At 43.5% G+C, this 26,665-nt stretch overlaps 1 protein-coding gene across 1 annotated transcript in view; it reads left to right on the top strand.

The window, feature by feature from the left end:
- The window catches only part of trpc7b (transient receptor potential cation channel, subfamily C, member 7b), a gene marked incomplete at both ends in the record, with an annotated part of 104,355 nt that overhangs the window by 19,901 nt on the left and 57,789 nt on the right, over nt 1-26,665 (top strand). Inside the window, 2 exons of the mRNA XM_083786307.1 lie at nt 2,145-2,904; nt 8,333-8,515. Coding sequence (XP_083642433.1) covers nt 2,145-2,904; nt 8,333-8,515 — 943 coding nt within the window. The remainder of the gene's footprint in view (nt 1-2,144; nt 2,905-8,332; nt 8,516-26,665) is intronic.

The raw sequence follows: 26,665 nt of genomic DNA, 5'->3' as shown, positions 1-26,665 counted from the left end.
TTCCTCGCGCACCCAGCAAAGAGCCAAGATCACACGTCTTTTCTTTTAATCACAACTCGCTCATTTCTTGCTCATTTTAAAAAAGGTTATATACTATGTAAACTATGAAATGCAGGCTTTCATTTGGTATATAGAACGTTTGTGTAGGCCCTCTCTATGAAACGGTATCAAGTGAAAAGGAAATGTCGGAAATCGGTTTATTGTGTAAAAGATACGTCTTTTCAAATGCGGCCGTTAGTACTGTTAATTCAACATCCGGTGAGGGGAGGATACGGATCGTGTATGTATTGTGTATATAAATCAGCGCAAACAGTGGGTGGGCTTTAGAACGGATGTAAGCCTTGCACACTAAATAGACACCCGATGTAGTATGAATCCACCCATCGAATGCACAGGAATTACTATAAATGAAACCAGGCATTGTGACTGCATGTGGACAGATCTGTTTATTAAAATAGCAAATCTACAAGCGCACAACATCATAGCCTGATGCGTCGATTTTATTTATTTAAAATACTGGGTCAATTGTCTGACTTTGATTGCTTAAAGTAGACCTGCATAAAATGGTGTAGGCTACTGCAGCTATTTACAACCAGGTAGTGTATAAGTTAAATTGAACACTTAACTTAATATTTAATACTTGAATACTTATACTTAGTATTTAATACTTAGTACTTTCAAAAGGGTTTATTGGGGCACCTTACAAATTGCATTGTTTGTTCTACTGGCTTAAACATGCCAGTGTTTCTAGTGTTGCACTGTTGACAGCTAAAACGTCCTATTGTCTCTTGTCCCTCCCATTGTCACACCCACTTCTGTCCAGCTCTAAGGTGATAAAATGTTGTGAATATTGAAAAGGGCTTTTCTCAGCTTTGGGTGAAAGGCCCCAGTCATTTTAAAATGGTTATATCTCCTTCAATTATTGTCCAATTTCATTGAATGATACATCATATGAAAGCTTACATTCTGTACTTTAATAATCTGTAAAAATCTGAAAAATGGAAAAGGCGACATGAGGCATGTTTTGTTGGCACTGGTCACATATGTAACATTTGAGTCTAGAGAAACGGGTCCCCTGCTCGCGGCGAACACATTTCCTGTAGGCGAAGACGACGTACTGTTTCTACGGGATCATACCATTATCACGAGGTTTCCACTTTCCACCCGGCCACTGTTATGACTTTGCTGGCCCAAATTGATTCGCATTTTGCACACACTTACATTATTTCGCTGTAGGTTAATATTATTTTGCAAAAGAAAAAATTGCCGCAATAAATCACGATTGCCGATATATTCGTATCGAACCCTAGTGCTGAGTCAGCACAAGTGCACGTGCGGGCCGGCACGGCGACTCTCGGCGGTGCCCCTCGTGGTTCAAGTCCGCTTTAGACGGGGCGCTATACTGTAGATGTAAAATACTGGTTTTACCTTTTACAAATCCTAAGTGCTGCTAAGTTTGTTTTGCTGCTTGAGTTCCGTTGTGTGTGTGTGTGTGTGTGTGTGTGTGTATTGGGGTATTCACTGTGCTTTCTAGCCAGTTATCTTGTCGGTTTTTTTCTTGTTTGGTTTTTTGAAACCCTGTAGGGGTTATATTTTTTGCATTTGTCGCAGACGTGCTGCAACATACTTTTGTACTTGTACCTGTATGTGTGAGAGACAAATAAATACTGTATTTGTTTGGTGAGTTTCAGAGAGTCTGTGATTACTTTGAACTTTCTTATACCACAGCCATTCATCTGATCATTTTGTTTGTTTGTTTCCCATATGGGGATGGATGTGTTTGTCCATTCAGTGGTAGGGAGACAATTCCAGCTGCATTTGTGTTTGGAATCGAAAATAGGCCAAACGAATGTCAATGAGTTAGGGATTCCAGGCACTGCTAGCTAAGTAAGTTTGACAAAACTTGGCGAGTGTGTGGGTGTGGGTGTGTGTGCGACGTGCGTGCGTGCCCTTGCGCTAAGCCTAACTCAAAGTGTGACAAAGTGTGGTTTTACATATTCTTCCTTCTTTTCATGTCCTCCATCTGTCTGTCTGACCTTTCCATTTCTATTGAGTTTTTTTCCTTGCCCTCCATCCACACACATTCCCATCAAAGTTAATATTTTTCTCTCCATCGTTCTTGTTTCTCTACTCTCCTCCCCCAGGGACGAGGCCATGCAACGGCGCCATACCACACTGAGAGAGAAGGGACGTCGGCAGGCGGTGCGAGGTCCCGCCTACATGTTCAACGAGCGCGGATCTGCCCTCACCGCGGAGGAGGAGCGCTTTTTGGACGCCGCGGAGTACGGCAACATCCCAGTGGTTCGCAAGATGTTGGAGGAATCCAAGACCCTCAACGTTAACTGCGTGGACTACATGGGCCAGAATGCCTTGCAGCTGGCGGTGGGCAACGAGCACCTGGAGGTGACCGAGTTGTTGCTGAAGAAGGAAGGCCTGGCCCGGATTGGCGACGGACTCCTGCTGGCCATCTCCAAGGGATACGTGCGCATTGTGGAGGCCATCCTGGCACACTCTGCGTTCCGCGGTGGGCTGCGGCTGGCCCTGAGCCCCCTGGAGCAGGAGGACGACGATGCATTCTATGCATACGACGAGGACGGGACGCGATTCTCGAATGACGTCACGCCCGTCATCCTCGCCGCCCACTGCCAGGAGTACGAGATCGTCCACATCCTGCTCACCAAGGGCGCGCGCATCGAGCGGCCCCACGACTACTTCTGCAAGTGTAACGAGTGCGTGGAGAACCAGATTAGGGACTCCTTCAGCCACTCACGCTCCAGGATGAACGCCTACAAGGGCCTGGCCAGTGCTGCGTACCTTTCCCTCAGCAGCGAGGATGCCGTGCTGACCGCCTTGGAGCTCAGCAACGAACTAGCCAGGCTGGCGAACATCGAGACAGAGTTTAAGGTAAGACTGTCTATGTCCTTGTTCCTCCCTTTCTCTCCCACTTCATGTACCTTGCCTTCCTTCTCCTGCCAATTGAGTTATTGCGCTTGCTCAATCTGTCTGTCTGTCTGTCTGATACCCACACACACACGCACACGCACACACACACACACACACACACACACACACACACACACACACACACACACACACACACACACACACACACACACACACACACACACACACACACACACACACACACACACACACACACACGCACGCTTTGGGCACAGGGCTACAGTTAATCTCTCTCACACATCAGATCCACCTCACTGCCCACCTGTGTGTGTGTGTGTGTGTGTGTGTGGGGCAGCTTAATGTGAAAGTTCACCTGAGGGAACAGAGCTCTTTTCCTGTCTCATTAATATCTTATTATCACCTTCCCCCCCCCCCCCCCCTTCTCTCCCTCCATTTATTTTCAATTTTCCTTTATTTTTGTTTTATTCTGTCTTCCATTTATCACATAACCGTTTGAGAATATCAAATCATGTTAAAGCCATTTGGTGAATAAAGACAGATTGATGAAACTTTCCAAATGAATAGAGTCATAATAACACTGACATGTCATGAGATATGAGAGCTGTAAGATCTGATGGATGCTCAGCTCCATTCTCCTTGAGTGTAAGTGAAACCATAATTCAAACCATAGGAATGATCGTTACCATTGATGGAATGCTAACGTCTAACTTGTAGTTAACTAAATTATAACGAGATAGTATAGTATAGTAATTGTAATCTGTTCAAAAGGGGTTCAAAAGTTCTAAGCATTATACAGCACCACGGAGAACATCCTGACTGGATGCTTCACGGCTTGGTATGGCATTGGCAACTGCACCGACCTAAACCGCAAAGCATTGCAGAGGGTTGTGCCGTGCGGACAGCCGAACGCATCAGCAGATGTGTTGAACTGTTAACTTTGACTATTCATTGTATTTCAATTAACAACATGATTATAGCATTAGTGTGAGAGTAGAAACGAAATGCTGTAGCACAAATGTGTGAAGGCATTTGCAGACAGAGGGTATGGAGTATCAAAACCATGTTTGATGGTCTTTGTCACATACTAACGAGACCATTGTTTATAATATCCTAAAAATAAATTAATGTATTGCTTTTTAACTCTGTGTTGTTTATGTTGGTGCTGCTGAGAGGTGTGAAATTGACTGGTGATGAGCAGCTGTGTTTATTGATGTGTGAAGGACTTCAGGTGATGGATGTGTTATATGTCAGAACCTGTTCTTACATTCCATATGTTGATCCTTTGGGCCTGCCTCAAAGTTATTAGTGTAGTTCTCAACAGGCCCGTAAATTAAGGCCCGGCCCTGCCTGGGCTCTCATCAAACCCTGTACACTCAAGAGAATGTCCCCGCTACCACCCTTAGATCTAATACTGTATGGAGCTGACTTGTTCTGATATGTTGATCTGACCTCATCAAACCCTGTACACTCAAGACATGCTCCTTATATGCCAGGAAGTGGAGAAAAAGGGGTTTTGTGAACGGGGAAGTGAACGGGGACAGAGATTTTTCACGTGATTCATGTTTCTCTGTTTGACTGAGAGTGAAATGATGACTCATAGGTTAGCAAAGAGCGCTATCTATCGTAAACACTTTAAATGCTGTTTTGAAGCCACATTGGCGGTGTGGGCCTTGGAGAAGAAGAAAATGTGGTACTAATGATGCATCTTTTAAAAAAGGTTAATATTAATGGGACAATGCAAAGCATCATATTTTAAAACAAAGTTAACTAAGTTAAAAGAAGAACTGTGTACTTGAATGAATCTGTATTGGCAGTTAATGACTTTTAATTGTCCTCAATAATGCCTCCTCGCAACTCTTTAGCCAGAACACACTTTAGCCAGAACACAAATCTGAGTTTGTTAATGCATACCAATCTTTGTGTAGATTTTTGCTCAGCATCATTATTACGTTTACATATCCTTCATACATAACTTTATACCCTCTCTATTTTCACTCTCACTCCATATTCCATTTTTCTATACCTGCCTGTCTTCCCCCAGCCCTCAAGCACATGCCATATGGTATGCTTGCCCTCTATGGGGACTTGTGACTTTACACATTACACACTCCTGTGTTGTTGTGACATATATGTCATCGATTGAGAAAATCGTCTCGTATTTCCCCTTATAGCCCCCCAGCTGCTGTCTACCCAGCACATTCAAAAGAGTCATGTGATTATAATTGATGGCTCATGCTCTTCCGCCTCCTAGACAAGCAAACAAATGGCTATGTTTTATGCCGCATCCCCCATTGTGTGTCATTTGATCAACTTGCTGTCTACTCTCCATGGCCTTTCTCCTTTATTTAAAAATGTTCAACAGTTTTCCTATATTTTCAGTCCATGGCCTAGTTTTCATTTTATTAGCGCCTTGGCATTCTGATCAGTTTGGTATACATTGGATTGCCTGAAGGGAGCGACAGGGGCAGTATTGCAGTCGCTGTACCGCACTTGTTGTGACGCGACACGACTACGGATAAGCGGTTGAAGATGGATGGATGGATGGATGGATGGATGAAGGTAGAGTTAGTGGCTTGCATGCCTGATTGTAAAAACTACTGTGTAACAGAATAGAGGAATACAATATATTAATTAATAAAGGAAGCAAGCAGAAGAAAAATGTCAATGAATGAAAGGGGGAAAAGAGGCATAAAGGATATATGCTAATTTGTAGTCGTGTGTCTTGGGATAATGATAGAACAAGAGGCCGGGAAAAAGTTTCCAAAAAAGTTTTCAAGGCGCCGTAATGGTATATTTGAACAACACAGCATAGCTATGAATGGATAATGAACTAGTTTCTCTGCAGACCGAAAGGCAACATTTCGGCTTGCCTTCTCCTTTTTTAAACCATGATGAAGGAGCAGAGGAAGAGGGAGTGCTGTGGGAAGGCGCAGAGGGGAGAGGAAGGTGGGGTTGGTAAGAGGTGGAAATGGAAAAGGATTAGATTGGAATTGAAAGAGACCTAGACGAATGTGAAATCTTCTGAGAGGAGATGATTTAAATTGTGTTGAAGATAATGGTTTACAGAATGATGATGGCATGTGGGTGTGAGTGTGTGAGTGTTAATTAAAATGAAATCCACACTGCATTAGTACGGGTATTTAAAACATTGTGTAACTTACTACATTGAAATCTTTTGTTTTATAGATTCTTCCCCACAATTTAAACTTGGCGGCGCTATAAAAGGGCCGATATAATATGAGAAAAATACAGGGCAGAGAATGAGATTCTTTCTTGGCCTCTAGGGAGTGTGGGTGCAAAGTTATATTGTGATCAGTCCAGTTCTAGGTAAAACTAAAAACGTAAAACGGCCTGTTATAGCACCACCATGAGGACGATTTCAAAATATAGTATCATTTCAACCTTGGCCTAGTGGTTCACGGCAAAGCATTGCATTGCGAGGGTTGCGAGGGTTTTGTGGACAGCCGAACGCATCAGCAGATGTCAGTTCCATCTTGGAACTGATGATTGATCACATAACTATAACAGACTGAAAAAATGTTTCTGCTCTGGCATCCAGTGAGTACACAGTTTCACAGCGATCTGTCCAACGGTCCAGGAGATTAGCTGTCCACAGACGGAGAGGGTTCACACACACACACACACACACACACACACACACACACACACACACACACACACAAGGGCGCTTATGGATAGACGGGGGCAAATTCATATTCTGGCCACGCCTTCTGCCTGGCGGAGACTCAGTTCCTTCTAATTTGTTGATATGCTTGTCTACTTTATGTTAAGCTTCCACAAATCATCATGGAATCCAATTTCATTCTGGGTTAAATTGGTGCATGTAAATGAAACTCATTTCTACAGATAATTATCCTACAAATAATTACACATAAACAAATAATTACACTGAGCTTGTGGTTTTTTATTTGCTAGAGGCACATCCTTGAGGATAGAAAGTGATAAAAGTGAAATTCAGTTTATAAAAGAGATCACACATTGATCACACTGGGATGTGTGCACACATCAGCAACGTTTTATAAACCCGGAATAAATCAAATAGATCGCACCTGTCAAAAGAACCAATCCAAGCGGAACAGCAGAAATGCCCATGCCATTTATCTGAATTGGACATGTTGAATTATCCCTGATAGAAATAATGCAGATAATCCAGATAAATGGTAAATGGTGCATTTATATAGCGCCTTTATCCAAAGCGCTTTACAGAGATTGTGCATTACATTCACCCATTCACACACACTTTCATACACCGATGGCAGCGGAAACCATGCAAGGCACCAACTAGCACATCGGGAGCAATTAGGGGTTCAGTGTCTTGCTCAAGGACACTTCGACAGTAACTCTGGGGGAGCCCGGGTTCGAACTGGCAACCTTACGGTTACCATCCAGGCACTCTACCCCTGAGCCACCGCCGCCCGATAACAGAAGATATATACAGTGGCCGGTTAGGACACATGCGTGGCCGGTTAGGACACATGCGTGGCCGGTTAGGACACATGCGTGGCATTTTAAGACTCACCCGTGGCTCCCGACATGCATGGCTGGTTAAGACACATGCATGGATGGTTAAGACTGACATGTGTCTTCCGCGTGCGGTTAGGGTGTCAGACTATTTCATGTCGGACTGTTAGTACATCGGACCAAAGATATATGCACCCGGTTTTATTCAGGCAATCACAAACCAGAGTTTTTATATATACACTGTAGATAGAATAGGGTCATGAGTCATCAAACACATGAGATGAATGGAACTGCCTATAGGGCAGGATTGTGCTCAATTTAAAATTTGTGATTGGATGATGGCCAAAGAATGTGTTCAAAAGTGCTCTGCATCCTTTCAGGCCACATCAATCAAAATGAATAATTGTGCTGCTGAAATATGGAAGAATATGCCTTGGGTCAGCAAAATGCAGAGCAGCAGAGTCCCAGTGAATTCCTCTCCTCTTCTATTCTCTTCTATGTTTTTTATCGTTATCGCTCTGTCATCTTCACTCACACTGTCCCTTCTTCTTGTGGCCCATCGAATTTCCTTCCTTCCAATACAGTTATCCTCATATGTTTACAAATTAGTGAATGTGCCTTCCTCGCTGTTTCTATGGCTCTTATCTCTATCTGTTGCTCTATATTTCGTATTCATTCTGTTGCCAGGCTTTGGCAATGTTTTTATTTGTATTGATGGTTTACCTTTCTCTCTTCCCCCCCTAAATTCATATTCCTCTCCTTCTCACCATTATCTCTCACCCCTGTCTTTGCCCCTACCACATTCTACCTCTCCCCTCTTTACCTCCCAACTCCGCTATGGCCCTGCGCTCTCTCCTTCTTTGCCTTCCATCCTGACCCCCACCCACACTCCTATGAATCCATCCTCTTTGTCCCCATCTTCCAGAATGACTACCGGAAGCTGTCTATGCAGTGCAAGGATTTTGTGGTGGGGGTGTTGGACCTGTGTCGGAACACAGAGGAGGTGGAGGCCATACTGAACGGTGATGTGGACCAGTGCCCCCCCACCGATTACAACCGCCCATGCTTAAGCCGTGTCAAACTGGCCATCAAGTATGAAGTCAAGAAGGTAAGGAAGGAAAGAAACCGACCCAGATGTGTCCGTCTTTAAACATACTCCTGGTACTGCTATCCGTACCAATTGCAAGGAATTATACACCAACATCAACATCATAAATAATTACATAAAAACATATCTAAATGGATAAATGCTATTCACTGGAGTGCATGGCCCTTTCAAATTAAGAGCCTCGTGATAGGAAGTAGAACGAAGTGGTTCGTGCCTGGTCTATCTGGCAGTCTGTCACCGCCACCTAGCGCCCTCGAATGCACACTACAGTGTGTTCATCGTTGCATTGGCGTGTAAAAGCAGAATAAAAAATGAGAACGCAAAGGGACTTTGCCGTTAACTCTGGAGCCCGTTTCCGTCTAAAAGTGGCTTGAGAGTTGAGTTTGAGAATATGGTATCTACTGTATAGGGGCAGATTCACACAGTCTGTTCCCGAAAACAATTGCCTAGTCCTCGCTGACCATGATTCACATTGGCCTTGATTCTTCCGCCCCCGAGTACACTTCATTCAGCTGTATTCAATGCTTTCACATTGCAGCGATCCGTTTTCCGAGTACACTAAAATCGTGGCTTTCGAGGTCTGCAACCGATCGGATATGGTCGGTTCTTTATCAACGGGTTCCGCCGCGTCAGGAGGTTGATATCGACGGCAAGCCACGGGAGCTTGTCGGCAGGAGACTCTTTCAGACACTTTGAAACTGGTTCCGCCGCCGACCGTCTGTGCTGTCTGGAGCTGCCTTTACAGTTCTCCAGCACTACACCGCAGTCATTTTCTCTCTTTATCTGTTCCTTAGACCAGGGGTTCTCAACGTTTTTGGCTGGGGACCCCAAGAAATGCTTTGGCCATGTCTCGTGACCCCAGCTCCGCCGCCCTCCAATACAAATTGACCACTACAATAACCTTAATAATAGAGAAAATACATCATAAATACAGTAATTCCATGAAACCAGATATAATCAATAAGGAAAGTTTATGTGTGTACTATGTAAACTCTTAACTTCCATGGTTGAAAAACCTTGCCTTAGACATTAGGGCCCTCATTTATCAACCGTGCGTACGCCAAAATATGGGCGCACGCCGAAATTACCGACATTTTCGGCATTTAACATTTCCGGCAAAGCTTGAAATTGAACTTGAGTAGGACAAATAGTCACGTCTACTCTTCAGCTGGCGTACGCTGTTTTTCTGTTTTACACAAGCGGAGCAGCCTTGTCTGAACTGCTGAGAGGCTGTCACAGGCATCTAAACATATATGTATTCACTCCTAAAATGTTTATATAAAAGGTATGTATAATGTATATGGGCTACATGTAAAAAATAAATAAATAAAAATGTTAAGGAATACATGTGTCATATTAAATTAGTAGGAGATAAAATCGCGCAATTAAAAACAATGTTGCAAGAGATGCTTAAGCCATTTAAACAGTGTTTTGCATGAGCGCATACATGCGAGGATTTGGGCTGTCTGTGCTGAAATATTTCCATGACGGGACGTTGGAGAGTATAGTGCAGCAGTCCCAACGTGGTATAGCCTACTGTAGCCTAATCTACAGCATGAAGGCCGATGTCTTTCTTACGGTATGTGCAATATAATAAACCCGACGCGTCGCTCAATGCCAAATGTACCGTGCCAGGCTCCCAGCGCAAGTGGGAACTGCATCGGAGATATATAGGTATATTACCCAGCCAAGCAACCACCAGCCACATGAGGCTATATACGGTTTTTGCTGCACATTCATATGACAGTTGACAGCCCGGCCGGCGGCCACTGCAGTGACTAACGTCTGCGAGGCAATCTAAATAGACTGTCGAACGTCGGAACGTGCATGGTCAGTTGGTCACGGACGGACCACTGTGATAGAGAGAGACAGACAGACAGACAGACAGACACACTGGACAGGAGGAGCACCTGCAAAACAGCAGCGTGTGTGTGCCTATTTGTTATTTAATTATGGTTCATTCACAGGTTCAGGTTTTCGTTCACTAATATATCTTGTTGTATATTAAATTAAAAATACTTTAATGATTTAATATACAACTAACAACACACAGTGAAGAATTGCGATATGTGTGCGGGGGGTGAGGCGGGCAGCAAGGGAAACGAAGCGAGAGGAGAAACAGACAGCTTTATTTAATGTGTCATGTAGGTGCGTGCGTGCGTGGACATGACAGCAAGGCAAGCGAGGTGAGAGGGAACAGTCAGGGTAGGCCTACAACTTTATTTAATTCATGCAGGTGTTCGTTGTTTATTTATTTAACAACACACCAGTTAGTTGGGCTTGCAAGTTGCGTGTGCGTGCAGCTTGTGTGCGTCTGTGTGTGTGTGTGTATGAGAGAGGGGGGTGAGGCGGGCAGAAAGGCACGGTAACCATGGTTTCCAGATCGTATAGCAGTGGTTCAGGTCGCAAAAACGAGGGCGAGGCTTGATTTCTTAGGGCGTGCCAGATCAAATTCAGCCGTGACATTTATTAACGTGAGAACGAAATTAAGGAAGGATCAGCTGTTTGCGATCACTTTATAAATGCCGTGGAGACGTGGGTGTACTACGAAACCTGCACTCGAATCTGTGGCAGATTTTACACTCGATTGATAAATGAGGGCCATGGTGTCCCCTTGCCCCATAAGCACTCATTTGCTAAGTGACTAAAGTGAGATCCCTAATGAGTCCCTTATGGCAATCACAACACTGACAAAACTTAATTCATGTAGTGTGAAAATGTACATTGATCGGAAATCCTGCCATGGTTCATGTATCCCTTATGATCCTTCTATCAATTACTACTACTACGTCTACTACTACTACTACTACTACTACTACTACTAATACTAATAATAACAATAGTAAAAATAATATTTTGAAAGAAAAGGGCATTGAAAATGCAATTTGAATGGTGTATTAATGTTCTAATACAGAGCTTCTTCATTCACAAGTTGCATTCAGTTGCTTATAATTTTATATACTGTAGATGGCTAAAGATTGCACAGGGAGGCTTCTTCATCATTAGATTGTCTTGTTTATTGCAGTTCTACACACAACACTGAATACATAATAATGCACTGAGATGAAAATGGTAGCCTATTGATAATGCTATCTCTCTGGCTATGAAATATGAAATGACATGTTGTCTGCTTGTCTCTCTCCTTCATCTCTTTTGTACCTGTAATGGACCTGGTTGGAATAACGTGTTCCTTCCACGCGCTACGTCCAACCGGGGAAACTCCCCCGTCAGGTGAAAAGAAGCAGCTTGGACTCCTCATGTATAGATTGAAGCATGGGCTGATTGGGCTCAGTCCGTTGCTCTCCCCAGGTTGGCAGAGGGAGTGTAGCGCCCAGGGTTACATTAGATAAATGACACCGGGTGAAAAAATGGGTTGCAAAATCGTGGGATAGAAAATTAAGAATGCAAAGAAAGAAGGACGGATGTAATGAAGAGCACAGACACATATTTGACATAGATTGGGCCTTGGCATTTGTTTTAATTTTAAATTGATGATTTTAAGTTGTGTTGTGTTTTTTCGCGGAAGCAAGGAATCCTTCATTATGCAAAAGTGTGAACAAACTAGTCTTGACTTGTTTGTTTACAGTCGATGAGAAATGCTAAATTGAGCTCAGTAGATAAGTATTTAAACCAATGCAGAACTGGATAACACAATCTGAATAAACATTTAAGTGTGCATGTGTCAGTTCAACGTCACAGAGATTTGAAAATATTAAACTCAACTCTGTTTTTACAGTGAGTGGCTTTGTAAAAATCTGTCAGAGAGCTAATCCCATGCCACACAGGTGTTCTTATTACTGTACCGTAAATGTGAAACGAAATCCCCCTCTTTCTCCCAACACATATTGTATGTACTGTATATTAGGGCTGACCCAAAAATATATATATATATATTCGAAGCTTCGTTCGATGGCATGAAATTCAAACATGAAAAAATAAAAAAATATGTTTTACAAGCGCACAACGCATTGTGGCATGACATTTTGAGAGCTTGTTGACCTGCTACCCTTCAACGCCACGTGCTTGAGCTCCACAATTCACGAATAACTCATTATCAAATCCCCCTGTCGAATTTGGCTCATTTTTAGGGCTAGAAGTTAATGTATATACATATACATATACACATAATGTATATACACATTCATTCGCACACTCATACACAGTTAACATGCTTTCAAATCTGACCACCTAACTGTGATTGTTTCTTGAAACCCTAGTCCATGGTGCCTGTATACTGGCTAGTACACACAGTCAATGGAGATGTTTGACAGTGAAGCTGTTGTTAAAGCTGGCTGAGCATGACCAACAACGATACCGCTAATTAATTAGTGTGTGTGTGTGTGTGTGTGTGTGTGTGTGTGTGTGTGTGTGTGTGTGTGTGTGTGTGTGTGTGTGTGTGTGTGTGTGTGTGTGTGTGTGTGTGTGTGTGTGTGTGTGTGTGTGTGTGTGTGTGTGTGTGTGTGTGTGCGTGCGCATTATATTATATATTGTATGATATTACCGCATATTGAGTATTGTTTGTGTACAAAAGGTACTGTAGACAAGTACTGAATAGAACCAAAGAATGTGAGAGATCAGCGTTTGGTGATGGTGGAGGGTGGTTGGTTGGATAAAGGTCACCAGTCACCCCACAGCAAAAACCTGAGTTGCATTTGACCCGTAAGTGCCGTACAGTTACCAAGATAAATGGTGCCTGAATGTCAGTTGATGACCTTCACTGATTGTCACTGGCCTCTGTGAGGTGGTGGAAACATAGGATGGATGGATGGAGACACAGAGGCAGAACAATGACCACAGAGAGAGATAGAGATGGAAAAGACATGTTCCAATGTGATAAGATCATAGATTATAAGAAGAGAAGAAAACAACACGTAGACAGACAAGCAAGCGAGCGCTCGCGTGCACAGACAAGTGCACGCGCACACACAGTCGCTAACACGCACACATACGAACACGTGCATAGAAGCACACAAACACAATTTGATTCTTCCATTTTCTGAGACCCTATTGAACATTGATTGCTCTGCGCACATTTTCAGCCTCCCTGCAGCTGTGAGGAAAAATCCATGTGCTTATTGCTTGTTCCTCGCCTCCATGTGCACATTCACAGCCACTGGGCTCCATTTATCAATGCCTCCCGCATGGCTTACTCATTTGCGAGACGCTGAAATGCCACCATAAAGCTTATTTAATGAAGGAAACATGCATGCCAGAATGTCTTGATGGTCCCATACCACACGTGGTCCGCCCTACCTCCTTCCATAATTGCCTTATTGGCCCTGCACCCACTGTTGAGGTGCGTGTAAATGGGTATGCTCCGTCCCATATGTTTGAAAAATGCTCTGCATTCCAGATTGTTACCAAGTTTTGCTCTCTAAATTATGGTTGGTGCTATGAATTTAAAAGTGGGTTGAATAATCAAACTGGATAATGTATTGATCCAAAAAACGGGATCAGCTATATGGAAATTATGTTTTACAATTCAAGACATTCAGCTCACACATTCTGTATAACTGTGTATAAAGGTACTGTTATGTTTATGCTATACTGTTCTGATGTTTTTTACATTATAAAGTGAAATGACCCAAAGGAACTGGTCAGTTTGTATTTTTGGAGCAGAGTAGAGCACTATCAAAAGTTGAGAATAGTTTTTTTCTTTTTTTTTAATACTGTTTTTATTAGGCATTTTATGTATATGACAACTTCAGAATATCCTTGACAATGATAATGAGTTATTCAGTTATATAAAATGAAAGATAATGACAGGTAATGTAAATTCCACATACAATACATAATAAAAAAGATATATAAATGTGATAAACACGAAAAACAAAAAACAGTTAAACAATGACAAATGTGAACAGACAAACAAAACAAAGACAACAGGACAGACACTGTTTTTTTTTTTTTTTTTTTTTTTAAGATATTTTTTTGCGGCTTACGCCTTTTATTGATTTTTGAAGGGACAGACAGTAGGCTGACAGGAAACGGGAGAGAGATGGGGGGATGACATGCAGTAAAGGCCGTGTCGGGTCCGGGAGTCGAACCCGCGGCACACTGCGACTGGATTACCAGTCCGGTGCCCAGACCGTTACGCTACGGCCTGGGCCCAGACACTCTTGCTCTCAAACTTTCCCAACACGTTGTTGTAAATTAACTGAATTACAGACATTTATTTTTAAATGAGAAAAATAAAATAAAGAAAAAATACTCGGTTCCTTTTTTTTCTTTTCCAATTTTCTAATATGTTATCTATTGCGTGCACCTATTGAAATGGTCAATGAAGGGTTGCCATGTCTGGTAAAATCTATCTTCACTCCCTCTCAATTCAAACTTTATCTTTTCCAATTGCAAGTAGTGCATAACATCTTTCATAAGTGTAGTGTGAGTGGGAACCTGTGCTTGTTTCCAATTCAACAGTATCAGTCTGCGAGCCAGTAGAGTCACATATTTTACCATTATATTGGAAAGTAGACAGTTTGACCCCGGGCCCCCTGACCAAAAGTTGAGAATAGTTTTAACAGAATATATGACGTGGAGTGGACCACACAGTGACGAAAAGAGAGTTGAGCCAGAAGGCAAAGCTCTCCGTCTACCGAGCAATCTTCGTTCCTGCTGTGTGGGTCATGACCAATAGAATAAGGTCGCAGATACAATCGACAGAAATGAGTTTTCTCAGACAGGTGTCTGGCATCTCCCTAGAGATAGGGTGAGAAGTTCAATCACGCGAGAGAGACTCAGAGAAGAGACACTGCTTCTTTGCTTGAGAAGAAGCCAGATTAGGTGGTTTGGGCTAGAGATGCAACGATATTAATTTTACAATTCCGATCCGATATATTCATTTTTGAAATTTCCCGATATCCGATATATCCGATCCGATATCCGGTATTTTACATAGCAAAAAAATAAAATACACAAGGCCTTACATTTAAATTCAAAGAGGGGATGTTTATGCAAAGTGTTAAACCTGTAAAAATAAGAATAAGAAGTGTTTAACCTGCAAACCTTAAGGAAATAGCAACCTGTTAATACTATGGTTTATTATTATTATTATTATGTGCAAAGGTACCTTTTTACCCCTAAAATGATGCCTGCATGTAACCTGTTAATTAATACTATGGTTTAATAATAATAATAATAGTAATTATTATTATTGCTATGTACAGTGGTACCTTTTTACCCCTAATGTGATGCCTGGAATCAGCTGCGCTATCATGTGACAAAAGCCTTGAGCCTTACCGACAGAAAATAAATACCTCAGGACGTTTGTTATGGCGCTGGTGTGTTTATGCTACTTTAGTTTGCAAACTTTGTCTTTGTCTTAAGAATTGCACTACACTTACAATCTGAATCAATATTTGAGCTTCTGACAACAATGTCATGGTTTGATAACTGAGCCAATTATATAAAGACGGATTTAACCGCAACGACGCATGCTTATTATTCTTCATCATCATCATCATCTTCACAGCAGCATTTTTTTCAATGGCAATAATAAAGTTACAAAGATGTAATCACATAGCGCTAAACAGCACGTATGTGCAGTTAATATATAGCAGAAGAATGGATTACAAGAGCAATGTCAGAACGCAGCTGTGGTGTGGAGATGATCAGGCTCCACCACACAACTGAACTGACTGCGCATGCAGTGACTTGACTGATCCGTGCGACGACGGGTAAACTTTATACTTTTAATACTGTTAAGTCTGTAAGTGATTCCATTCTCTTGCATATTGCACCTTAGTGGGGCTTTTTCTATAATATCTTTGCATTCTGTACATACTGGAGGTTGGATTCGCTCACTGCACTGTCTGTGCAGGACGGACTGTAGTAAACATTAAACACGTTTCCCCCTCCTGTATCGGAGCGTGTATCGGTGGCGTCAAATCCGATCTCCGATACATTAATTAAGCTGGATCGGAGGCCGATCCCGATATAATATCGGATCGGTTGCATCTCTAGTTTGGGCATCTGGTTGGGATGCCTCTCGAGCATCTCCCTAGGGAGGTCCTCAATGCACGTCCCACTGGAAGCAGACTAAGGACCAGGTGAAGGGATTACATATCCACACTGGCCTTGGAATGCCTTGGGATCCCCCAGGAGGAAGTTACAAATGTTGCTCTGGAGAGAGAAGTCTGGAGCTCTCTGGTGGAACTGTTTCCCCGGCGATCCGACTACGGATAAGTGGGGCGGGGGTCGCGAGACATGTGACATGTCCAAAGCATTTCCGGGAGTCCCCAGCCAAAAACATTGAGAACCCCTTTTCATATCAAGGCCCATTATTTATTCTGCATTTGAGCCACGGAACACCATTTGATGATTTAGCCTCTCAGACCCCAAACTGAAGAATAATGTCCACATTTCCATGCTACCATAGGAGAGATAACAGGCAAACGATTACAACAATGATTCCTATACATTCTCTACATTCTCTAATTGTGTACAGTAGAACCTAAAGACAAGTCATTCTATGTTTGGTTGCTCCGTCAAAATACATTTTTGTCAACAAAATAAACTGTACATTTAGTTGACTAAAATCTTACGACATTTAGTCGACTAAAACTAGACTAAAACTTTTCAGATGACTAAAATATGACAAAAAAATTAAATTATTTTACTCAAAATACTGACTAAAACTAAATTGCTGTCAAAATCAACACTACACTCACATACTGCGTCACACTCCCGCCTGCCTGCATGATGCCCGTTCTCATTTAGACAATGGGCACATTGGAGAGTTAAGCAGGGCCACTTGCAGAAAATAGCAGACCTACAAGCTCACACAACGCATCGCACTGAGATGCGAGAGTGGTCGCTGGACTGAGTCGTGCCCCCTCCCCCACGTGCGCACACTTACTTATGGTTGTCCATCGAATCCGATGATGACGTCCACTTATGTCCTTAACGATGAGTTATTTGATGGCTAAAGAGTCCAATCCTGGAGTTGCATGTTTTATTGCAGGTGGGGCATGGGTAGGTTGTAGTGGTGGTAGTGGTACTGGCAGTCATGGGTGTGTTCCTCCTGTGTCTCTGTTGCTGTCTTCTGACAGTCCTGTCCTCCTCCAGCCTCTGGGTTCCTTCGTGACAGCGCTGCCGCCATGAGTCACGGTCAGCAGCAGCAGCCTCCAGGTCCTCAGGCCTGATCTTACACTTCCTCAGTGAGGTCTTCAGCTGGTCTTTGTAGCGCTTCTTTGGCCCTCCTGCCAGGCGCTGGCCATGATGGAGCTGGCCATACAGCACTCTACGGGGCAGCCGATCTTGGGGCATCCGTATGACGTGTCCGAGCCAGCGCAGTTGGTGCTGGGTGATCATGGCCTTGATACTCCTGCAGTTGGTCTTGGCAAGTATTTCAGTCTGAGGTACATGATCACGCCAGGTGAGGCCAAGGATGCGCTGCAGGCATCCAACATGGAAACGCTCCAGGGCCTTGATGTGACGGCTATATGGGGTCCATGCTTCACAGCTGTAGAGGAAGGTGGTGATACAGACAGCCTGGTAAACAGAAACTTTGGTGTGCAGGTGAAGGTTGTTGTTTTGGAAGACTCGTCGCCGTAGTCTCCCAAAGGCAGCTGATGCCTGCTTGATCCGGTTTTGGATTTCACTGTCGATGCTGCAGTCTTCAGAGAGGATACTGCCCAGGTATTTAAATGATGGAGTTATTGTCAGTGGCTTGTGGTCAATGGTGAAGGCAGGCAGGGTGTGTGGGGTACTGGAGCTCCATTGGCAGACCACTTCTGTCTTGGTGGTGTTGACAGACAGCCCCATCCTGCTGTAGGCCTTGACAACCACAGCAAGGATGGACTGGAGGTCCTGTGGAGAGTGTGCCACAAGAGCACAGTCATCCGCATACTGCAACTCAATGACCTGCTCTGTGGACTGTTTGGTCTTTGCCTGTAGCCTCCTGATATTAAAAAGGTTTCCATCCAGTCTGAAATCCACTAAAACACCACTGCTGGACTCAAGCTCCTTATGGAGAAGATGGGTAACGCACAGGAGGAAGACATTGAAGAGCACAGGTGCCAGGCTGCCAGCACACACCCCTGTCTTACCCCTGTGCGTACAGGGAAGGATTCAGACTCTAGTCCTCCGATGGTCACACGGGCCATCATCCCGTCGTGGAACTGGCGGAGGATGCTGACAAACTTGGCTGGGCAGCCAAACTTGCTAAGCACGCTCCAGAGGAGCTCCCTGTTGACTGTATCGAAGGCCTTGGAGAGATCGATAAAGGCCATAAATAGGTCCTGGTGTTGTTCCCGACACTTCTCCTGGAGTTGCCGTGTTGTAAAAATCATGTCAACCGTACTCCTATTCTTCCAAAACCCACACTGTGACTCAGGTAGAATTTCCTCTGTGATGGTATTAATGAGCCTCTGCAGCATCACCTTGGCCAGTACCTTGCCAGCAACAGAAAGGAGTGATATCCCCCTGCTGTTGCCACAGCTAGACTTGTCACCCTTGTTCTTGTAGATGACGACAATGTTTGCGTCCCTCCACTGTTGGGGGATACTCTCCTCTTCCCAGGCCCTCAGTATACACTGATGAAGAGCCCTGGTGCAGAGGTACCCTCCCTACTTCAGGAGTTCAGCCGGGATGTTGTCAGCGCCAGGAGACTTGTTGTTCTTTAAAGCACGAACAGCTGCTCGAACCTCCATGAAGGTCGGTGGCTGACTGAGGTCATTGATGGGTGGGTGTTCAGGTAGTTCTTCCAGTATGGTTTGGTCTGTAGAAGAGTGTTGATTGAGTAGGGCATTGAAGTGTTCAGCCCACCTCAGCAGGATCCGGTTTTGGTCCTTCAAGAGTGTGAGGCCATCTGCTGTTTTCAATGGGGTAACTGAGCAGTTTTTTGGGCCGTATATGTTTTTTATAGAGTTGTAGAAATTGTGCATGTCATTTTTATCTGCAAATAGTTGTATTTCATGGGCCTTATTTGTCCACCATTCATTTTGCAGTGCCCGCAAGGTTTTTTGAGTTTCCCTGCGAGCTGCCTGCCACTGTTGCTTGAGTGTTATGGATTAGGGGTTGTTTAACCCATTCTGACCTGAGATCAGATTCATAACGAGGTTTCCACCGGACACACACTGGTCTGATGAACCCATTCTGACCTGAGATCAGATTCTAGAAATGTCAGTCGCTCTTCGATTTTTCAAAAATAGCAGACCTACAAGCTCGTATCGCGCCACTCGGTGGCGCGATACGAGCTTGTAGATCTGCTATTTTTCAATAGCTAAAGCATAACATGATGCTGACACCAAAATGGGTGCCCGGTCAGAATGGGTTAAGGTCGCCTTATGTGCTTTATGCATCTTGTCCAGTAAGTTCCTGATGGAGTCTGAGTTCTCATCAAACCAGTCTTGATGTTTTCTGACTTTGTAGCCAATGGTTTGAGCTGCTGCCTCATGTAGTGAGGAGCTGATCGAGGCCCACTTCTGGTCCATGGGCTCCGAGCTCAGACCTGGTTCAGTCTCCCTTAGCTTCTCAGCTAGGGAGCAGTGGAAATCATTTCGCACCTCAACCTTCCTTAGCCGAGTGCAGTGTAGGCGTTTCTTACTGGATCGTTGCAGCCGCAGGGGGGGGCGCACCGAGATGTGGAGTTTGGCAACAATCATACGGTGGTCCGTCCAGCATTCTGCTCCTCTCATGGCCCGGGTTATATGAACATCTCTGGTGTCACTATGTCTCACAATGATGTAATCGATCAGGTGCCAATGTTTGGAGCGGGGATGCATCCAAGATGTTTTGTATTTGTTTTTTTTCTGCTGGAAGAGTGTATTTGTTATAGTCAGGTCATGCTCAGCACAAAGAGTGAGCAGTCTCATGCCATTTGCATTGACTTGACCAACACCATGTCCACCAAGTACTCCACTCCATATGCTGTTGTTTTGGCCTACACGAGCATTGAAGTCGCCAAGCAGTAGGATCTTATCAGTCTTGGGGATCTGGCGGAGTGCCTCATCCAAAGACTGATATAAACTGTCCTTCACCTCGTTCTCTGATGGCATGGTTGGTGCATACGCACTGAGAAGGGTGGCAAAGCGCTTCTTTGCAAGGGGGATACGGAGGGACATCAGCCGTTCACTGATTCCGACAGGTGCTTCAGTCAGGCTTGGTAGAAGGGTGTTTTTGATTGCCAGTCCCACACCATGCAGGTGTTTTCCACCACACACACACACACATCTTGAAACAAGCAAACAATCGTAACACCTTCTATCATGTATAAACATGAGCCACGTGAATAAAACTCATGAACGTGCAGTGCGCGCAGTGCACGAGCAGACAGACCAAAGTGTCATTCACTGCTATTTCCAGGAAAGCCATGCCCATTAAGACAAAAGATGCAAACATGAGTGTCGTGTCGACTGAGCAGGGACTTTTGGTCCATGAAATCAAAGACGCTGGCTGCCATGTTATTTGTGTACAAAATGGCCACTGATACCCCAAACTACATAGTGTGGGTTTAACGAACACTAAACATTTTGAAAAGAAAATATTTAAAAATATTACACATTAAACCTTAGACCTATACGATTTCACATATTGTGATATTGCATTGTGCTAAATTAAAGTGTATACAGTATGTATTTCTGATGTGTATCTAGTCGTAAATCCATGTTTTTGTTTTGCCGTTTGTTCAACAGTCTAATGGCCGTCAAGTAAAAGACGTTTTTTTAACCTGACTGACGGTGCAACTCTTCAGACTCCTGTATTTCGTGCCAGAGGCTAGAACGGATAACAGGGGTGAGTGCCTGGGGTCACTGATGATACTGGAGGTTTTTGACAGCTTTTGGGCAAGGTCCTCAGTAGTGATCGACCGATATGGTTTTTGGCCGATATTTCCGATCACCGATTAGTGGACAAATCAAAAAGCCGATAGCCGATTATGAGCCGATTATTTAAGTTAAAAAAAAAGTTTTTACAGTAACATAAATTCCAACACAAGAATTCCTTGAAATGCATTATTGATATTTATCGCTTATAAGAAGCACCAACATCGTTTCAGTAACACTTCCCCCCCTCCATCAAATGCAGCTTTTTTTTTAATTGCATGTACTGTAGCAGCATATATATGTATCTATCTATATATTTATCTATGAATGCACCAAGTGTGTGTGTGTGTGTGTGTGTGTGTGTGTGTGTGTGTGTGTGTGTGTGTGTAATTGTCCAGAACCGCCCCAAAAAGGCCTCTGCCCGGGATCTGGACCGGGCCCATGCCCACTGCCCAGCATCCATATATGGAGCTGGCTCCATATTTGGGCATGCCTGACACAGAAGACAGAACTCCACAAGCTGGCTGCCTATACTCCCTATTTGGGCATGCCTTACAAAGAACTCCATATATGGGCATAAAAGGGAGACAGACATAATTACTGGGTGGGGCATTCATTTCCAACTTGCATCGTTCCAAGTAGGTCAGTGCCCAATGGGCTGTAGAGGCACTACTAGTTTATCAAAATTGGTGATCTACAAGCCCACAGCACATTGCAGCATGACATGTTGAGAGCTTGTAGATCTGCTGCCCAAACTCTCCAAAGCCATGTGACCTTGTTTGCCACTTTCAAGATCACTGGCCACTTTTTTAATGCATGTAAAATTTGTTTTTACCATTCATTTTATAGCAATAAAAGACAATATGTCTCAAAACACTGGCCAACAATAAAGTTATTGGCAACTAATTATAGCCAACATGCAATAATCATATTAGGCTGGTCAGGATGGGGGGAAAAAACGTTGTCCTTCAGTTGGCTGACGCGCGCGCGCACACACACACACACACACACACACACACACACACACACACACACACACACACACACACACACACACACGGACACACACACACACACACACACACACGGACACACGGACACAACAGGCAATCGATACAACGTGTTACAGCTGTTGTTTGCAGCGTTAGCAGGCAGCAGCTAGCTTGGCTAACGTAGTTCTACCACTGCTCTCTGTGACTCTGTCCCTCTCACGTTCGGATTTTATTTTGGTTAATTGAAGATGAAAACAGCAAAGCTTTTTATCGTTACAAGGTTAGTAGCCTCCTCCCTGCAGTGGCCCTCTCTCTGACTCCGTGTGTGTGTGTGTGTGTGTGAGAGAGAGAGAGAGAGAGAGAGGAGACGTCAGTCTGTAGAGCGGAGCTAAGCCGTGTCTACTCCTCCGGGGGTGGAGCACTGGGAGAGTCAGACACGCAGCTATACATTTCCTTACAACCGTACTCTACCGGATTTTCAATGAAAGTGGTTGTTTCACCATGTTTGCGCATTTATGAGAAATATAATAATCGGCCGTTTTTTTTTCGATTATTTGTTTTTAGCACCGATACCGATATTAATTAAAATCATGAATATCGAAGCCGATAATCGGCCGTGGCCGATTATCGGTCGATCACTAGTCCTCAGTAGGTAATGACTAGGACCCAATATTCCTTCCCGCTGCTCTCGCCATTCTCCTCACAACCTTTCTGTCTGAGGTGTTAACTGCATACCGGAGAGAGATGCTGCTGGTTAAAACACCATCGGGGCCCATGACGTAAATCACCGTCAAGTTCAAGTGCACGGTCATGTGCCTGAGACGGAGATTGATAATTTCCGTCAAATTAGTGGCATGAAAACTGATCGCATCGCTCTACAGCCTAGAGGCGCTTGCTGACGATGGGCACATTTTATTAATGGATTAAATAGGCCCGGGCCCTCAAGGTGTTAAGTGGTGACGGTTGAGGTACTGAGGTGAGCTCTCTTCAGTCACTGCAGGAAGTGTAGACGCTGGTTAGCCTTTTTGCCCGGTGAGGAGGTGTGCACTGTGCACTGTGCAGATACCAGGACAGGTTGTTAGAAACAAACACGAACCTCCCATGTTCTTGGTCTTCGACATTCAGGATCAGGTTGTTTGTTATCACTGCACCAGTCTGCAAAGTTTCACCGTTTGTCTGAAATCAATGTCCTCGTTGTTCTATGTAAGACCCATCAATGTGGTATTGTCCATGTACTTTACGAAGTAGTTTGTATTGGACTTAGTACAGAAGTCATGACTCATGAGTTGTTGACTAACTACACACAATGGCCTGTCTATGAGGAAATCCAGCATTAGTGCTCAAGTCCAGTGTGCCCAGTTTGTTGACCAGATGCTGGGAGATTAAGGTGAATGCTAAGATAAAGTCAACAAACAGCATATCTCTGCTGTCGGGCAACTTTTTTGTCAGGAAATGAAAAAGATTATACGTAGTTAGAGTTAGTTCAGTCAAATATACTCGAGGGGGTTCATGCCGTGTTCAAGGGTGCACACTATACTCAAGGGGTTAATATTCTGCATTACTGTGGGTGTAAGCAGACCTAAGATTCCATGTGCGGACAGGGCGGGCTGTCTGCCTTCCGGGTTTTTGGACGGCTGGTGGATGGAGGTGGGGCTCCACCCGCGCAGCTCACTAGTCTGCATGCTCTTCCTGCCTTCCTCTGCATATGGTTCCTGGTTGCCATGTGATGCTTGCTCCCACCACCACCCCAGCACCACCGGTGGGCTCTGTTATTTATGTTCCCCATGGGGGTTTTATTGTATATCTATCTCCCTGCTCTTAATGTTTTATGATGGTGTTTAATCGCACCGAGCAGGGAGAAAATGCAGCAGATCCGAACGCCAAGATAAATATCATATGCACACTTAGTATTCTCATTCTATCATAAATATTGGTTAAATATTGGTTGTCTGACTGAACAAAATTTAGTTTTTTCAAGAAATGAAGAAAAACGTCGATTTTTTTTAAACAAAGCAATACTGCCTCATCAAAGTTGATATTGTGACTTTATTTTAGAGACTGACCGATATGGAATTCTGTGACCTTTACGATAATGGTAGTCCTTGACATGAAAATGTTTGAGTTCCACTCCTCTAAAACAACATTGGACAACGAAAGTTTGACAGTCAGCCCTATAGTTGCTTATTTTAGAGTTATTTTCTGACCTATTAACATTTTTATAGGCCTGGTTGCTTGTTTCTCTCTCACATTCACGAAATGGTCAACCCTGGTCAAAGCAGTGTTTGTGTCATTATATTATCACCACTTTACCCCTATCTGGCTCAAGCTGCTCTAAGCTGCACCTCCCTCTGGTGGAGTTAGCTGCTTTAGCAGACAGTTTTAGGATCCAATGGAGTTAGCTGGTTTTGTCAGAAGCGCTTTTTTATACTTTTCATTGGTTCAATATTCTTTTAACCAACACACAGGCGTGAATTAGATGTGAATTATATTATATATAAAAATAATTATGCATTTAGCTGGTTTCTGCCTGACAGCGACGATATGACAGATGGAGTTCAGCAGATATACTGTACCATCCTCAGTGGAGCGTTTGGCTTGACTCAGAAAGATGTTAAATTATCTGTATGGGCATTGGCAGTTGGTCTGCACACCCATTAGGCACACATCCTGGTGTCTTGTCAGGACCTACAGCTTTCCGTGAGGTCCTGTCCTCAGGGTCTGGAGGACCTTATCTGGGTCAAGCACATGTTCTAAGGCAGTGGTTCTCAACCAGCGGTTCTGGGACCACCCAGTGGTCCTTGAGGGGGATCCAGGTGGTCCCCAGCTAAATGGAGAGTTGGTAACCAAATGGACCCTTATAGATCTTTAACTCTTGAGACTCTCAAATTTCATTATTGTTACATAGATGTAATCTACTGGATCTCTTCTCCACTAGTCTCTCCCTAACATTTTAGTCTAGTTTTTATTTGTTGACAACATTGTTAATATTGAGTCTTAGTTTTAGTCATCATAGCTTTGTTTTTATTTACTTTTTATGTACTTTTCATCAGTGGAAAACGAACGGTAGTCGATGAACTTTTTTTGTCATAGATTTAGTCAACAAAATCAACACTGGAGCGGCGGGCCGTTCCCAGGTGAAACAATCGATAGATAGGGAATCCTCTCTTAAATGTTTGACGTTCCTACCTGTGCCACTCTAGAGCTGGAATGCACAGATGTGCCTCATTGCCTCCCCTATACATAGTATCTGTGAGTAGACTATATTTAGATTTGTTGCCGGCCAGCTGAACCAATCAACATTATCAACGTGCTTCATAACCTATGAAGGATTATTCTGAAATGACTTTCACTATTTGTGTGCAGTACCATTTGATTGCTCGTTACTCTGATTAAAATGTGTCCTAATAAACTGATGCAATATCTTTCTGAGAAAATGAATTAAATCCGCACTTCGAGTCGAGTCTTTATTAATAAAGATAGTGCTCCGCAGCAGCAGTCATACCAGACAATGCTTTCTTATAATAAATTATGTATGTGAACTCACTACTATGTATGACATGTCTTTAATAATGAGACACGGCTGTATAGTCCCTTTTTAATTGAACAAAAAATTCTATATAACTATGTCATTTCCGTTACTACTGCCAATTTTGACACTGACGAAGGCCTGCGCGCCGAAACGCGTTTGTCTGGTATGACTGCTGCTGCGGAGCACTATATCTTTATTAATAAAGACTCATACTTGAAGTGCGGATTTAATTCAGTTTCTATTATGTTCTTTTGGAATCTGCACACACCTGAAACTATATAACTGTCTGAGTAGAGCGGGCCTTTTCCCTTGAAGTGATTTTTTTTTCTGAGAAACCATTACGCATGCAGCCATCCACCCAAAATGTGTGAATTGTTAGATAGATTATTAATCCACTGGTGCAAGATGAAACTGTTCAGCTGTATCTAATTTAAAAAAAAATGCTCCTTTATGTTCAAAGGTGTCCCTTCCTTGTACTTGTTAAGTACAAGTAATTTTGTCTATAGACAACATTTATCATGGCAATCCCTCTAACACCCTCTAACACTCAGGACCAGCGGATACCAAAATATACTGTATATACACCAGGAAGTGGCAGGTCCTAATTGGGCCATAGTCAAAGTGAATTCATGTAATTTGAACAATTAAAAAGTGACATTCCAATTTAGAAATAACAATATTCATTAATACTGTAATGGGAACACAATCTGCAATACTAACATACTTCAGACTCATGAACATCCATTCATGCTATATCCTGCATCACAGTGAAGTGGCTAGCTGGGCGTTATTAGGAGGACTATATTATCATTAGTTGTGTTGCAGCCGGATGATCGCTTTCAATTACCTTTAACCACCTGAGACC

The sequence above is a fragment of the Protomyctophum parallelum genome (genome assembly GCF_964188405.1).
Source record: "Protomyctophum parallelum genome assembly, chromosome: 16".
Taxonomy (NCBI): Eukaryota; Metazoa; Chordata; class Actinopteri; order Myctophiformes; family Myctophidae; genus Protomyctophum; species Protomyctophum parallelum.
The sequence above is the reverse complement of the archived record's forward strand: the minus strand, read 5'-3'. Positions and strand labels throughout refer to the sequence as shown.